The sequence below is a fragment of the Alosa sapidissima genome, chromosome 12 (genome assembly GCF_018492685.1).
Source record: "Alosa sapidissima isolate fAloSap1 chromosome 12, fAloSap1.pri, whole genome shotgun sequence".
NCBI lineage: Eukaryota > Metazoa > Chordata > Actinopteri > Clupeiformes > Clupeidae > Alosa > Alosa sapidissima.
Window position 1 is genome coordinate 16,631,491 of NC_055968.1, and position 17,324 is coordinate 16,648,814.

At 41.2% G+C, this 17,324-nt stretch overlaps 1 protein-coding gene across 2 annotated transcripts; it reads left to right on the top strand.

Annotated features, from left to right (window-relative positions):
- Positions 1–2,978: 2,978 nt before the first annotated feature.
- Positions 2,979–17,188, top strand: erich3 (glutamate-rich 3). Of its 2 annotated transcripts, none has more exons than XM_042111613.1 (15): positions 2,979–3,197; positions 4,132–4,225; positions 4,880–5,005; positions 5,310–5,381; positions 5,568–5,696; positions 7,004–7,159; positions 7,335–7,538; positions 8,250–8,427; positions 8,942–9,128; positions 9,368–9,597; positions 9,753–9,935; positions 10,243–10,686; positions 11,867–12,001; positions 12,292–16,055; positions 16,215–17,188. In XM_042111613.1, exons 1-14 carry the CDS (start codon positions 3,178–3,180, stop codon positions 16,026–16,028), a joined length of 5,895 nt encoding a protein of 1,964 aa, XP_041967547.1. In that variant the 5' UTR covers positions 2,979–3,177; the 3' UTR covers positions 16,029–16,055; positions 16,215–17,188. The 2 variants fall into 2 exon arrangements, with proteins under 2 accessions (XP_041967547.1, XP_041967548.1); XM_042111614.1 differs by having other exon boundaries at positions 10,264–10,686.
- Positions 17,189–17,324: the final 136 nt, after the last annotated feature.

The following is a 17,324-nucleotide window of genomic DNA, read 5'->3' on the forward strand; positions in this document are numbered from 1 at the left end:
TTAAATATCTTAATCTTTCTAATCCTAAATTAGAATATATACTTCTCTACCGGGAGTACAGATGATGCATACCTTCAGATTTTATGATAAATTATGTCTGGTAATATATATGACTGTAATACATAAGCGACAAAACTCTTACATGAACAAATGAGACATATTACTTGTCTCATTACTTGTCTCACTCTGGTCTTTAGGCAGTAAAGTGGTCCAGTGATGGCATAACCTACAAACACACACTATAACATTCTGTCAATTACAGTCGTATCGTGGCTGCCCGAAAATCATATAGCCTGTAACTCCACTATTTGTAGATATTTTTTATATATCTATCAGGCATCACATACCTGCTTCACCTTTCGATGTCCTACAAAAAGCTATTTCTCTGCTTTGACTAAAGAGTACAGATATTGCCATAATTCACTTTCTAGTCCTTGCTGTGTAAAATGAAAAATATAAATATATAGTATATACCAGATCCATGTCAGGGCAGTGGTTGACCTAAATAGGAAGCTGGGTAAAGTCACACAGTCTCTGCTGTATCGTTTACAACATGCAAACTGCAAAATATTGTATCTGTGTTTTCATGCTGAACACCTTGAAGTGTTGTTTTTAGTAAGGCACCATATTTGCAATGTGTTGTTACTGTTCCAACCCTTTGCATTGTAAAAAGCGGAGCATGAATGGGTTAACTAGCTATATTTTAGTTTGGTATAGGCCAATAATGGATTTTTAAGGGGGGGGGCATATTTATTATTTATTTTATTTTATGCATTTTAAGTATTTTATTGTGTGTTGTGTGTTTGTGTATACTTTGGTACTCTGTTGAAAGGTGATGGTGAGAGAGAGAGAGAGAGAATAAAAGAGATAGAGAGACAGAATGTGTGGTATTCATCATCGCTCCTTACAGGCATTGGTTGTTGTTGCATGCTGCAGATGTCCGAAAGGAGGACAAAGGACCAGGGAGGAGGGAACTAAACAGCAGGTGGACAGTGAGACTTTTCCATCCTTTATGAGTAGTCACTCTAAAACTTAGTGATTGTTGTAAAGTTAAACCACTAAACTGAGTTTAAGTATTCAATCCAATATCTGGCACTATATCTATAATCAGTCGGAAAGATTCAAATTAAATAATTTTCAGGGGGATTCCATGAAATTGTTTGATTGCTTGGTGCCTACTTCTGACAAGAACCTGTGGTAATAATGTGGGATGTGATGCAGGGAAGATATTAGAAAGAGAAAAAAACATTATAAAGACACCTCTAGAATATGTTAGATGAATATTGTCCTTGGTTATGTCCAGTAAAACACTTGTCATAATCTTACACCATCATAGTTATGGCACATATGGCAATAAGAAAGACCTCTTCTTATAAACACATGGTTTCTGTGGCCTGCTAGGTAACAGTATCCAAGATTTTACTTTTGTAAAAGAACTGTAAACATCGTCTGTGTGTGCTTCCCCTGCAAATGTGTGGGAGGGTGGGAGGGGAATGGATCACTTATGACATGCACACACAAATACTCACTGACAGCCCAAAACCACAAGTTCTAGATACAACTTTAAACCACCTGCTGTAACAGAGGTGTCATAAGCTGCACAAACAACAAAATACCAATCCAAGCCAAGATAATTTAATTCAATAAATGTGCGGTCAAATTAATGTTCAAACACCAAAAAGTTGCTTTTGAAAATGTAATTGTGGAAACAAGAAGGCTTCATGAGGACACACAATGGACAAAATGGGATAAGAATGTTGGGGGATATGTCGCCCCATGCTGCATACTTTGCGGAAGTGTAGGACCTCCTGGGCCTACAGCTTGATTGTATCATTAAACTACCTCCGAGTTCCTGCAAAATTCCCAAAATTGCTGCTGAAGGAAATCCAGCTCCTGTAGGGTCCTGCTCATCACTGAGAGCTATCAGTCCTAACATCTTCCAACAGACTGTAGTTAGGATCTCTCCTCACTCAGAATAAAAACGGCAAGAAACATTTTGATTAGGATGTAATTTCCTTTAAATTCCTTTAATGACAATATCCTTGTAAATTTGTGCACAATTTCAGAATGATGCGCAAACCAGAACGGATTGAGGAGTATGTAGGCCTATGTTGTGCAATATTTCGAGAGATAAAATACTTGAAAGTCACAGACAACACACAAACATATAGAAATTATGACCTAGGCTACCGGGTTAAAATTTAGGCTACAAGGTAACGGAGTCTGTTTCCGTCTGACAACCTTCGGCTACCATCGGTCAGTACATCGGTCAGAGGTTCCTGTCTATGAATCTTCAGTGATATTTCTTGTTCTACGGCGCCCTCAAACGCTGAGATGCATTAGTGCATTTAACAATCCAATAACAACCTCCATTATGGCCAGTAGGGGGTGGTAACACACAGTTTAACGCACTTCTGGTGCGCCAAGCTCCATAAGCAGATTTGAGGAGGGTTCAATCATAGCGAAATTTGTTGGATGCTTACCAACTACAGTTTGATCTCGTTAAAAGAAACAGCCGATTTCATGCCATATCAATTAAGTTCGGCCAGGCTGTAAGCTTTTTCTTACTATGTGCAAATTGAGACTATTTAATACAATATTTTAGTAGGCCTAACCTACTGGTTCACTTCATTTATGTAGCATAGGTCTATGTAGGTCTACATTTAAAAAGAAAAGAAAACAAAAAAACATTAGCTTAGCCTGTTACACATATCAACATTTTCATGGTTTATTAGACCATGTGTCTCAGGATATCCAGTTAAAAAAAGAAGAATGCGTTAAACTTGTATTTAATGTTTAGTAATTTGTACTCTTTAGATGTTAAGCAACTATTTGAACAGTTGTTTTAATGTGCATTACTGAAATACATTTTTGTACAGTCATAAGCATTAGGAGTTAATGCCTGCTCGCTTAACCAATCTCTGGCATGGCATCATCACGTGACGCTCCATAGCAACGCTGGCTGTCATCAACTGGTTCGGGCGCAATGAAAAGTGCAGGATGGAGACAGTTCTAACAAGGTGTGAACTATGGGTGTGAAGAAGCAACTGAAGAAGTGAAGAAGTAACTGCGCGCCGATTGGGCTAATAATGTGTCGGGAGCTCTATGTGAAGAAGTAGTGTCCCAGATTATTCAAAACATTCCAGCGAGTTCAAAGGGTAACTGCGGGTCTCAATCATGAGTTATCTCAGTCCAGGGTATGTATCTGCCTTATGCACTGTCTTTTCGTTTTCTGAATGATTTTGAATGAAACAGGCCTACTGATGATGATATGTTGGGATAGTGTGCACAATGACAACTCGTGCGACTGACAGTGAGTGACGAATAATTTAACTTTATCAAGGGAACAAAATAGTATAGCCTCCTACCCTTGTTGGCTTGTTTTGTAGCCTGTTACTTTGAGGATATTATAGATTAATTTAGGCTAATTGTGCATAGAAACTCCAGCTGTTTTCATAAGAATACCAATTGTAATGTACTTTGAATATAGGAGTAGGCTATGTACAATAGCGTTAAAAGCTTATACATATTTGGTTAGGAAAGAGTTACCTGGACACAAAGGAAGTCTTGCCTTTAACATTTAACGACATCATCCACTGTTAAATATTAGACTGTCATCTTCTCCCACTGTCAGATGTAGCCAATTGTCATTCTCTTAGACAGAGAGAAATGAACACAAAAGGGGTATGGGTTAAGTGTGCTATCCATTCTATTCCCAAAAGTAATGAGACACCTGTAATGGTATACTTGACCCGATAGTTGTAGAGATCCTGTTGTCTTCCTTACAAATGCTTGAGGAAATCAAACCTGTGTTGGAAAAAGCTAGCTATCAACAGCAAAGCATTTCCTAAGGTACAGTTGACACTAGTGTAATCACTCAATTACCTTGTGACAGTTGCCCCTGAAAACATCATGTGATTTATTTTCAGGGTATGGATGCTGATGCCTGTAACTTATATTAACCAAAAACTGTTTGGACGATTCCACAATATATCACATACATGTTGTGTATGTGTGACAATTATGCAAAACTTTTTTTAAAGAAAACTTAAATGAGTCAAATAAGGACTAACCTATTTATGGATTTTACTGTAAACAAACTGCAGTGTTGGTCATTTTGCTCCACTTTAGACTCCTCGAGGCCTACAACAGTCTCACAGACAGGCACCTGATTGGATATTTTAACAACACAAGAATACGAAGGCATCTCCGGAGAGCTGGACTGGTATGGAGGGTTGGCTTTTGTTATACCTTATTTTGGGTCTGAATACATAGACCACTCACTGTATACATAGTTCTAGTTTAACTGCTTTGCTATGGTAAATGATAGGCTGTCATCTTATAATACAAATGCATCATGCTCATTTTCACACATAGCAGTTTTGACTATATAGTCATGTGTGTCTGTAATTGATGCCATTATTGATAATGCCAAATTGGCATCTAATAATATCAGCAATGCAGATAAAAAAATGACCTTTCATCAACCCTTTTTTCACATGCAGTATGTTTGGCTATGTTTCATCAATTCTTTTTTATATATAACATACTGTATACTTAGAATACCCTGGGCAAACCCAGTCGAACTTCAGCAAATTTGGATCAGCTCTGGAGGTCTGTCTGGAAAGGATCCCAATGGCGCATGTTTCCAAACTTTACGACTTCCAGGAGCGTGATCAGCGTGAAACTTAAATTAGTGCATTAAACTCTTACCAAATCATTGCAGATTCTTTCATCATCAGAAGTGCAGCAAACACATCTTTCTTGTAAACAAATGTTTTAATTGCATTTGTTTTCCAAAGAAAATACATGTCTTGAGTTTTTGGTGATTCGGAAACGTCAATGGACTCCTTACATACAGTACATTTCATGTGCTTAGATCACCAGAAGTGGCCGGATCGTCCCTGAGAAGGAGTACCGACAGAAGGTCATCCACAGAGCCCACCAGAGACATGTGCGAGAATGCCTAGCCCAGGCCATATTCCACAAGGTGCTTGACATGGAGGTTAGTCATAGTTTTTATCCTGTCCAGAAAAGTCCAATATTCAGTTAGATTATAAGTAACAAAATGTAGAGTATAAAAAATATTGACATATGATATTCAGAGAGGTAGTGTATTTGAGGGGTAGGTATCTTTTGTTCTTCAAAAAGTTCCATATACCGGTAAATAAAAAAGGGTAATATAGAAAGTGCCTGAAATACACAACATTTGAGTCAGAAACATGAATCCATATAATATGTAAACATTGCATTAGCAATATCATAATGGTATTCATTGTGTATTTCTTTTCTTACCCAACTCAATTCAGCGAACACACCAGACAGAAATCAAAAAAAGGCTTGAGGAATTTGCTAGGAGGGAGCGCGTGTACAAAATCAAGGTATAGTGCATTTTGAAACTGCATTTCAAGCATAAACAAGCATAAACAAATAAATTAGATACATTTTTCTGGCGTCTGTAAACATCATATTAATTACTGCTGTATTGTCTGAATTGTCCATTTGCACAAATTAACAGTTATTTTTGGAACATTCCTCGGTCTCAGTCTTTTCAATCCGTTTTCTAGGTGGAACGCTCCAAGAGACATGATGAAGATTTCATCCCCATGCTGTCTCCACGACCTCCGACCGGCCCGAGGGGGAACCACACACAGCAGTCTGGGCCAGACGGGGAGATGTCCGAGTCCTCCGAATCTGTGAGTAACTTATGTGTTCTTCCAGAAGAGTTGTGATGCAGGCCCACCTCCTCAATTCAATTCTATTCAATTCAATTCAGTTTTATTTCTATAGTGGCAGAACAATTTAGATTGTCTGGAGGCATTTTACAGAGCCAGAGCCAGAGCTTGGACCCCCTAAGTCGACTAAGGCGAGCCAAAGAAGACAGTCCCTTTTAACAGAAAAAAAAACCTTGATCAAAACCTAAGCTCTGTATAATGTACTTTAACACCCTTTAACAATATTCTTCAACCTGTAGCCCTACTCCTAATGTTGGAGAAATTATAAAGGATTTGTTTTATTTTGCCACATTTCTTTTTTCCGACTAATAAATGCCATTGTTACAATTTCTATGTGACATTCTAGCTGTATTACAATATTGCTGTGATGAGCAAATATATTACACATTTGACTTATTATAACTGTAAGATGTTCACTTGTATTTTTCAATAATTTCCTTAACATGAGAACTGTCAGTAGACAAGAAAGTTTAAGAACTCCTGTGCCAAACAGTGCTGCAATACAGCACACCAGCTACATGTTGTACCCATCATAAAGTCACTTGTTACACACACCTATTGCCTTGGGTACTCTCCAGTCTCCTGGAGCTGACAGACGTAGCGGTGCCGTTAGCTCATTTGGTTTGCACTGGCAGATAGTTGCCAGGCATACGTCCGTGTTTACTGGAGCAGCGCGTTAGGCTGTTTGCTCCCTCTTGGACCCATTATGCTTGAGTTACACATCAGCTCAAGTGGGACGATTATCAGCCGTTCAAATAATCTCTGTTCTAACACAGGTGTAGTCATAGTTGAACTGTTCAAATATACTGCTGACAGAAGGAGGCTTTGTATAGGCCTTTTATTTGTGCCATCTAGGCTCTTCTCCACTGCTCCAAGTCCTTTTTCGTAAACTGTGCAAACAAGCTCAGCGTGCCGTGACTTGCTCAGTGTGCCATTTGTGCTGTCGTGGCAATCATGGCATGGTAGATGGCAGATTTCAATATTGTTAATTAATTGCTCATTTTTTCTTATGCGGTAGACCCTTTGGGAAACCTACTCAACATATTCACACAGCAATGATATGTAATCAAACCTAACCATACAGAAGATTTTTTCATATGATATAGTCATATCTTACATTAAAAGCAGTTTGTAATTATACCTATTTGTTAACCCTCACCATGATATTATTTGTGGGGTAATATTACTGATAGTGGAGAAACATATGGCTTATAATGCATACCTGAAATAAGATCCATTATGGAATAAATGCATGCGTTTCCCTGCAGCCTGGCTCCTCGCGTCCCAACACGGCCCCTGGGAAGATGCAGAGGCCAGTACGACTCAAGCCCATTGACAGGAACAGCACCACAACCTCCGTAAAGAAGACCCCTCCAAGCTCCAGGAACCAGGACTCCTCAAACGACACTGACCAGCCGCTCAGTGTAAAAAGACTGACATACAGTTTCAAATGTTAAATATAGTTCTCCTGGTGGCAATCTCAATAACTGGTTTGACAGTTGCTTTGTATATGTCTGAAAGTAAATGTGTGTGTGTGTGTGTGTGTGTGTGTGTGTGTGTGTGTGTGTGTGTGCGCGCGTGCGTGCATATCTTAAACAGCTGGACAGGGACATGAGGCAGTGGACCACGCGAGAGCACCACAGCACTGTGTCCCCATACCGGCTCCCTGTAATCAACAACTATGTGACGCCAGTGCCACCCCTGACCAAGAGGAGAGACAGGGGCATGAAAGGCCCTCTCAACGGGACAAGGGGACGACGACTACGGCCCACAACAGCCCCAAGTGTCCCTGCCAACAAAGAGGTCTCGCTTTTCTCCTCTTCTTATGCAGAAACATTTATGCATTAACAATACTATCCTCCACTTTAAATTTATTCTAACTATCTATCTTTTTATAGATTTGTATATACTTCTTTTAACCTATTTATCTTCTGGTGTGCTTTCCTACTGCTATATATACCATAGTGATACTGAGCAACTTGGAAGTTTGAATTTCCCTTTGGGATCTATTTACAGTATATATCTATCTATCTATCTATCTATCTATCTATCTATCCTCTCTAAAGGGGGGCAAAATAATTCAGTTCAATTCAATTAATTACTTTCTTATATCGTGCCAAAGCATTCAACTCAGTTTTTCCAAATAAAAACAGGTAACTTGATCATGTCGTTATGACCATAACCAGGAACCTGAAGAAATGTAAACCCAGAATGAATCCATTCATTAAATGGATTTTTGATTTCCCCGTAAGAGGGTTAGTGTTTATTTATGCTAAATGAATGCAAGTATCCATAGGAGAGCTCCCAATAGTAAAGAAATGGGAGTGAAAGCTGAGCTCTGAGGGGAACGCAATTGATTGGGATGCAGTTTTCCACTGTTCTAAGAACCCAAATCACCAGTATACCCATGTGTTACAGACTCTTATTTTCATGTCTGAATGGTATATATGGTGCTAATAAAAAACTGATCACAAAAAAAGGAAAAGTTTATCAACTTTTGACTTTCCTCTTCAGAATTCTGTGTTACTGAGGACATCTATGCAGAGCAAGGTGACTGTCACCATGGTGTACTTTGGGAGAGGTGTCCACCTGTCACATGACCTGATGGACATTGGGGACGAGGTGAAGGCGTTCCAGCAGCACTGCGGAGGGGAGAACCTCTGTGTCTACAAGGGCAGACTGAGGGAGGGAGGTCTGTATCCCAACACAAAGCCATTAGTACCATAATAGTAGGTAAATTAAAATGATAATGTAATGTCATCGAGGGTAAAGCGCTACACATATAGGCGCTGACATGAGTCCGGTGACACCCTCTGTCACTCTCCATGCACATCAGCACAGAAATTTTAAACTGACAAGCACTCGATTAACAACAAATTCTATTGAGCGGTGCCAACAGAAATAGAACTTAATCGTACAGTAATCTACACGGCGGCGGCGGCGAAGGGGTTCGTGGTTTGAGGGGTTGTATTGAAAACAATGGAGCTGTAATGTAATCGAACATCGAAAAGGTAGTGCACCTTTAGTCAGGGAATAAGGGCAAAACTTTCTGATACATACCAGAAACATATTTTTTTTTGCTCATGTTCTCTTAGGAGCTCTGTGAGTTTAGATACACGTAGAAGATTATGTTTTCAACAATGATTCCAGTCAAAAGTCCAAATGAGAAACAGAGGGTGTACTCAAACACTTTTGCTCTCCCATAGAGACGTTCCAGTTCATCTCCAGACGGCACCGTGGGTTCCCCTTCAGTCTGACGTTCTACCTGAACGGCCTCCAGGTTGATCGCCTCAGCTCCTGCTGTGAGTTCAAGCACCGGAAGGGCTCGCGGCTGGGAGGGCGTCATGGCCACTTTGGGTTCTTCAGTGTAGACGGGGCCCAGCCCTGCTACAAGTAAGAGAACCTTTCCCTCAGTTTCCCCATTCATGCTCCAATTTTTGGAGCAATGGATGGATTTCAGCTATTAAAATTGTGAATGATAATTCTCATCACAGCCCAGATCCGTCAGAGAGTAATCTTCAGTACTAGGAGTCTCGTCAGTATTTTTTTGTTTTCCACTGTTGAACTAGAAACGAGCTTTAATCATGGATCAAGTGTCACTGTGTGAGCAAACGTTGACGTGTCTCTACTAGGTGTATCATTGCCATGGGGCTGGACAAGAAACCAACTCCTCCACCAAAAAGAGTGAGTGATGACAGAAGCAGTCCGGCCATTGAACTCTGCCCTGGCAGTGCACAGGTGCCTGTTGAGGTGCAGGAAGGCAGGGTGGAGAAGAGAGAACTGGAGACAGAGCCGGAGTCCATCCAACCAGACTGCCTCAAGGCCGAGGAGGAGCCAATGCAAGATGACCAGCCTAAAGATGGTGAGAGGATGGTCACATTTGTCCATCTAGTAGCCATTGGTGATAGTTAGTTTACATTTATTCCATTTCTGCAGACATTCTGTGCATTGATAATGTCACACCTTCTGAACCAGTGGAGCTACTGGAGTGATAGTCAGACACATGTTCTCTGTCAGATTATGAAGAGGACTTTGAGGCGGACGACGAGGGTCCCATCGAGAATGGAGGTGAGGAGGCCAACAGAAAACCAGCCTCTCCCACTAATGAGGGGAAAACAGAAGACGAAATCCTAGACGCTCCTGAGGGTGAGCCGGCAGAACACAACAAATACCCCGACAGCGAGGATGAAGATAAGACCGGTGAGTGAAGAGTGTGTCAACTTTCCAATGCACCAGTCACCTTCTAGGAACACTAATTTGCATTGAGTATACTGAACTTGTTCACTTTCCCTGGGCAGTCTTTCTACTAACCTGTGATTACCATCTGTTCAATTCAATCAATGTCCATACCTTCCTATGCTTGTTTGTGTTTATCATCTGTGTCTTAGTAAATAAGTAATAAGTAAGTAAATACATAAATAGAAAAATATATGCCTACATCCATATGCCCATTTTAATATACTTTGAATAAAATGAGGTTCACTTGCTGTTGGGCATCTCATTTTAGCCCATGCTTCTTCTCCTTTAGATCGGAGAGAGTCCATTTCATCCAGAGGTGCCTCAAGCCACTCTGGCAGCGATGCCGAGGACAGTGAGGTTGAGGTGGAAACCAAGGAGGACAACGCTGCCGGGATCTCCAAGGCCCCAGAGGGTATGCCCCAAGCTGAGCCAGAGTCAGAGCCTGAGCCTCCCCTCGCCATGGAGACATCGGAAAAGGACCAGCAGGAGGATGCTGAGATGACGGAGGTGAGCTCTCCAGTCCCTCCAGAGGCTGCTGCTGAGGCTGCTGTCGAGGCACACATGGAGACCGAGGACAGCACAGGAGACAATCTGGAGAAAACCGAGCTGGAGGTATCAGACAGCACAGAGGCTGTGGCTATGGCTATGGCTGAGGGGGAGGGTACGACTGATCCAGCAGGTGGGTCTGCAGCAGAGAGTGAGCCTGAAAGGGGTGAGTATCCACACGAGGCTACCCATGTTTGTGTCTGCTGAGTGCTTGTGTGTTCATGGTGTTTCTCCTCGCTGGGAGCTGGAACATGGTTGTCTCCCATGCTTCACTCACTGTATCATTTGAATATTGATTAAAGTTTGACATACTAACTGAAATAGTTTTCTAGCTCATCTCAAAGTGAGATAACAGAAATATCATAATAATACAAAAGATAGAATAATAATATAGAAAATATAATAATAACATTCTTTTTGCTAAATAATTGAGATATTTAATAGTTTAGTCACACCCATGAGGCAATGGGACACTTGTTCTACCTTCCTGCTGTTGAGTTGTTTTCATTGGGTCCGATTGGATGTTATGTTTGTTTTGTTGCTGTGTGTAACCTGTGGTAAACCTCTTGCCTTTCTGTTGTCTGCTCAGTTGACATCCTCTTGACCTGCTCTGAAAGCCAATTTATTATTGATTATGTTGATGAGCTGTCTCTTTGGTTGTGTTTATCTATGCATTTGTACACCAGTATTTTTTGGACTTGATGCCTTTCCACACCATTGTAGAGCTTCTACAATTAATTTGTTTTTGGTTTGTAAAGTTTTATAATGAATTTGAACTTGAAACGTTTAATGTACACTAGGCCAATGAATCAAGTCTCTGAAAATGCTGAGCTGACATTACTCATTTTCATTTATTAATATGTTTGTGTTTGTCATTCTCCTTCATTTTGATTATACATGATATGACATTTGCATGTTGGTATATTGTGGTCATTTGCATGTGTATTCCCTTCTGAAGAACTTCACATTCTCACTGTCTCTGTCCTGTCTCTCTGGTTGGTTATTCATATTTTATAAAAATGTATTCAAATTTAAGCATAATCTGCCATGTGAGATTTTGATCAAAAACATTTGAACAGAGCAGATAATCAACAATGTGCATGTTTGTTGGTCCTGTGCATGTTGTGCTTTTGATCACATTCTTTTTCAATTAAATAAAGTTGAATGATTTTATTATGCTGTGTGTGTTTTATTGTGCATTATCCTTTAATTTCTTAGCAAAATCAAAATTATATTATATTAGATTGCAGCCATTAAACTTATTATTCAATATAAAGACAAAAAAATTAAAATGTTGAACTGCTTTACTGAGCCTTTGTTTTTCTCTGTGCTCGTTGCATCTCAAGCCAAATCTGTGCAGGAGAAACTGGCAGAGGCCATTTTGAACGAGAGCCACTCAAGTCCAGAACCAGAACTCAGTGACACCAGCACAGAGGAAGAGGAAGAGGCGTCTGTAGACCAAACACCACAGGACACATCAGGTATGTCCTCTCGCTAAGTCAGCAGATTACAGGTATACACTTTTATACACTTATACAGTCACTCACCACATACTTTCATACAAAGCGACTTAAAGTTGAAGTTTGGTAAAGTTCCCTGAAGGTCAAACTCATGATCATAGTAGTGTTAGCATGTTGCTCTTCCAAAGAGATATAGGAATAACAAAGCTACAGGGATACATGTTTTTTATGCTTACCTGACAATATTGGAAATGCATATTTATTTAACTGTGAAGTGCCTTCATGTTACTGTCTGTTTACCTTTTTTTCAGTTGTTGAATCAGACACAAGTGTTGCCCTCAGCTTGCTACAGCCTGGGAAAGAACAGGACAAGGAATGTGAAGAGGGCTCTAAAGAAATTGCAATTGAGGAGACAGGTGCACAGGCCAGTGAAGAGAGGGAGCCTTCACCTGAAAATATAGAGAAGCAAGCCACAGATGAACAAAATGTGATAGCAGAACAGAAATGTGCTGTGAATGAGGAGAACGTGGAACCGGTGGATGACAGCAGTATAGCAGCATTAGAGGTGCCTGCTAATCCTGAGGGTGAGAAGAAAGAAGAGATGGAGTCTAGTGAGACCAAAGAAGCACCATGTGAGGTTGAAACTGAGGCAGAAAAGAAGGAGCAGGATGTTGACGAGAGTGCCGAGGAACAGGCCGAGGAGTCCAGAACCATTGCCAACGAAACTGCAAGCGCAGACTTAGAGAACAATGAGGAAATTGCAGAGGAGATGAAAGACACCACGGACTCTGAAGCACCACTCGAACAGCAAGACCAAGAAGAAGAAGACGAAAAGATGGACTCCAGCGAAGGAGCTGCTGATACAGCTGAAGGAGAACCTGCAGTCTCAGAGACTGAGGCACAAAAAACAAGCGATGAGCCTTCGGAGAGTGTGATGCCAATATCAGAGGTAGGACAGTCTGAGGAGCCATCTGTTTATGGCACAAAGAGGCCAGAAACCCCAGATGAGCAGCATGGGGGTGCTGAGAGCGAAACAACAAAAGCAGATGATGCAATAGCACATGACGACAGCACCCATGTTGATAAAAGTACTCAACAGGAACCAGAGAGCAGCATCGTTGAAACATCAGAGAAACTTTCTGACACAGGGGACGTTGTGGAGGGAGAAAGTGGAGAAAACAGTGAGAAGTTGGTAGATACAAAAGAGGTTGAAAGTAACGAGAGTACTGTTAAAAATGAGAGTGATCCCCAGAATATTGAAGAGAAAGAAGACGCTAAAGAGGAAAAAGCAGACAATTCAGATGAAGGACATAATGAGGTCAAGCAAGAGACTGCAGAAAATGAGAGTGTAGCCATGGATCAAGAGGGAGCGATTGTAGACGAACTGAGAGAGGAAAAGATCAAACCTGTAGAAATAGAGAATGTAGAAACTGCTCAACAGCAAGCTAATGTAGATGCTACTGAACAGCTTGAAGGGGATCAAGTTGAAGAGGTAGCAAACGAGGAAGATTCAGCAAATACAGAGGATAAAAAGGCAGAAAATGAAGTAAAAGCTGAAGATGAAGATGCAAAGAGCTGCTTGTCAGATGTAGTGAAAGAGATTAGCGGAGAGGGCAAAAGCAACACTGAAGACAATGGTGTTGATGGAGATGAAAGGAATAGTGTGTCAGAGGGAGAAAAAGAGAAATCAGTAGAGGGTGACGGGAAAGAAAAGATGGATGTTGCAGAAGATGAAGGCAAAGAGGCCAAAACTGAGACTGCAGAACCTACTGCTGAACCAATAACTGAGAAAGAAACTGAAATGGATATGGAGGTAGAAACTAAAATGGATGATGGTGGGCATGATGGTGGCGATGAGGTGAAAGAAGAGGAAGTTGACGTGTCGGCTGATGGACAGGTGGACGACAGAGAGGTAGACGATGGACAAACAGGACATCAATCAGAGGGAAACGAAGAGGAGAGAAAGAAAGAAAGTATAAAAGATGGTGAGGAGCATCACGTAGGATTCACAGAGAGTGAAAATCCTGAAGACATGGAGGAAGGAGGCGCTGAAACTGTAGATGGTGCAGAAAACATCAGTGCAGCCAAAGAAAGTCAAAGGTCAAAGGTCGATGATCAAGTCGGGAATGCACTGAAAGATAACAACACAAACACCAAGGTAGGGGAAGTAGAAAGGTCAGAGAAAGCTGTAGCAGATGATGTGGAAAAGAATGACAGTGAAACATGTGATGGAGAAAGAGGGAGCAGCGTAGGTAGAAAGGAAGACAACAGCAGGGAGAAAGCAGACGAGTGTGGTGGTGTTAGTGATGACACGAGAGCAGAGAAAAGAGAGCTGAGAAATCCAAATGAATCAGAGGCAGACAGGGATGTGAATGGAGAGGATAAGGATGCTGTCATGGAGTTTAAAATGGAGGAGACAGCAGTTAGTGGGGATGGAACGGAGTCACAGCATGGTGATAAGAATGCAGAGGTCAAGGGGGAGGTTATAGAGGGGAAGATAAAGAGGACTCCAGTGTTTGAGTTTGCGATAAGTGGGGTTAAAAGTGAACTAGAAAATATTGAAATCAATGACGAAAATGGCGAGAAAATAACAGCTAGTGAATCCACAGGAGATATGGTAAAGAAGTGTGAACCTGAAGGTCAAGAGCCTCACCAGATTATTGATAACGAGCAGAGAGACAGTTCTGATACAGAGGGAGAGGAGATGAAAGAGACAAAGATAGAGGAGATTGTAGGAGTTAGACAAAATGATGTGGAGGAAATGAATGGAGATGACACAAAGAGTGACAGGAAGCTGAGCTCGGACGAGTCTGTTGAGACGCAGGTGAAGGTGGAAGATGAAAAAGGCAAAGAGCTGTTTGATGCAGCTGATGGCGACGGATGTGGAAGTGTTCTGTCAAAGACTTCAAAAGATGGCCTGAACAGACAAGGCACAGCAAAGCAAGACACACACGCAGCACACGTCGACCAACAAGTTGAAGAGACTAGCACAGAAATCAAGCCTTTTCTTCTAATCCAAGAGCCAGAAGGACTGAACACAGTGCACACAAACAGTACTGGGCCTGATGTGCCAGGTGGAGCCGGGAGTGATCTGGAGACCAAAGGGCACAAACGCATGCCAAAAGACTCCGAAGCAAAGGAGGACACAAGCACAAAGGAAGGTCAAGTAGGAGCACAAGAGCTGGACAGTGCTGAGAAAGAGCATGTGGTCAATGGAGAGCAGTCTGTGGCTGAAAGCTTAACGTCTCCTTTATCCTTAGAGCGACAGGAAGTGGGAGATCTTGTCTCTAAGTGGGTGAACCAACACCAAACCAGAGGATGTTTTCAGACATTTGTCGAGCCCTTAGATGACATAAAAGACACCTCCTCGTTGTCAAAGGGGAAAGTGGATGTGGATGGTCACTTGGAGAAGGGGGAGGGAAGCCAGTCCACGAATGTGCCAGAGTCTGATACTCTGGATCAAATGTCTGAAATGAAAGAGGATTACGTCTCACCGCCAATGAGCGCACACACTGTAGACAAACAGGAAACCACTGTCGAGGACTTTGTTATGGAAACTAAAGAGGAAAAAGCAGAATCTGATGTAAGAAGTAAGCATTCCAATGATGAGTCAACTCTTGCAACCAAAGACATGTTGGAAGAGAGGCAAGATAAAGAGATTAGAGATGTTAGGCTTACTGCTGAAACTGAATATGCTGAGAAAGACACAGCCAGCATAGCAACAAAAGACAGGGAAAACCAACCTTATGAACAAGGAGCTGTATCAGACAGAGTAATCGATCTGATAGCCACCACCAAAACCAAGGATGACTCTAAACCGGACTCTGAATCTTCATCTGAATCTGCATCTCACGCCAAAACAGATCATTCTGTCCACTCGGGACATGCTGAAGACACAACAGAGAAAAAGCAACAGCTGAGGTTTGAGGATGTCATCCCTCAGAGTCAGAGTCACAGACTGAGCACTTTCTCAGTTGAGGACTCTCGCTTATTTGGTCCAACCACTTATCCAAGACTAGCTACAGCTCACCCAGAGCAGAGCTACTGAACCTGAAACCAAATGAGGGCCATGGCGGTAAGATTAATTGCCTCTTGCATTTTAATATGAGACTAACATATTTCATTAATAGTGACAGTTAAATTATGGATCAGTAAGTAACACTCACTCTCTTTGCTGACTGAATAGTAATCAGACCCAAGTATTAATATAAAAATGTGCATTTTATGTTTATAGAGCCGCTGTTGATTATATGGGGGTAGAGTACAAATGAAGTGAAGACTCTGATGTGTCCTGTGAACATCTTCAATCAGTTCTGAAGCTTGCACAGTAACATGGTTGTTTACAGATGAACCACCCACTGATTTGGTGAGAAACCATTTTAGTGAGTCTAGGTGGTAGTATGTTTACTCTCGGACGGTGATGCACTGTTTACCTATCATTTACGGACAGTACTCGTGGATGTGCCGTGTGCGGAGGGGATCTAGTGTACACAGCCTTTCACCAGTCTACTGAAAGCAGATACCCCTGGACGCTCTCAGCACAAATAATTTAATTATTCATATGCTGTGGACCTCCCGCAGGTCAGCCCGGAGTGGAAGCGGGCGCACACACTTTAAAGGGCAAAGCAGAGCAGAGGACAGCAGAAACACACACACACACACACAAACAGACTACCCTTACCCAAACATGTCCACACTCTTCCCAAACCCAGACACAAACGCACACACACTCATCCACTCACTCTCAAGCCAGTAGTACACAGACCACCAGACACACACACACACACACACACTCACTCACTCACTCACCCCGTACATACACACAGAGGATTTCTCTCTGAGAAAATTACAATATCACACTTTCCTTTGATCATAGGAGCCAGAGTATGCATGAGATTTTGAGATGAGAACACACTGGCTTGATGTTGTGTACACGGTACATGCAGAATTTCAATGAAAACTGCATACACTTTGAATAGGTAATTTGGCACCCCTGTACAGAGAAGGGCTACCTGTTGAACTCTGAATCACAGTTTGCATAAACACTTTATAGTTTTTCAAAGGTTCACTAAAAATAAAGTGGATGATTAAAATGTGTCAGCACAAATATTTATAAGTAGTCATGTTTTACATAAGTTAAGGTGGTTAAGGTGAAGTTTTCAATTCCTACTTTCTTTTTCTTTACAAATATCATTGTTGAAATTACTAAAAAATTCATGTCACACATTTTAAGTCATGAATCATTTAAGTAATTGTTTGTTTGATTATATATATATATATATATATATATATATATATATATATATATATAAAAAACACAATATATAATCTTAACAATGTCATT

Excerpts from the sequence above, each read along its gene's own strand:
- erich3 (XM_042111613.1), top strand. The coding sequence starts at position 3,178 with ATGAGTTATCTCAGTCCAGG. Across the intron at positions 3,198-4,131 it reads ATGAGTTATCTCAGTCCAGG|ACTCCTCGAGGCCTACAACA; the intron begins GTATGTATCTGC and ends GCTCCACTTTAG. Across the intron at positions 5,382-5,567 it reads AGCGCGTGTACAAAATCAAG|GTGGAACGCTCCAAGAGACA; the intron begins GTATAGTGCATT and ends TCCGTTTTCTAG.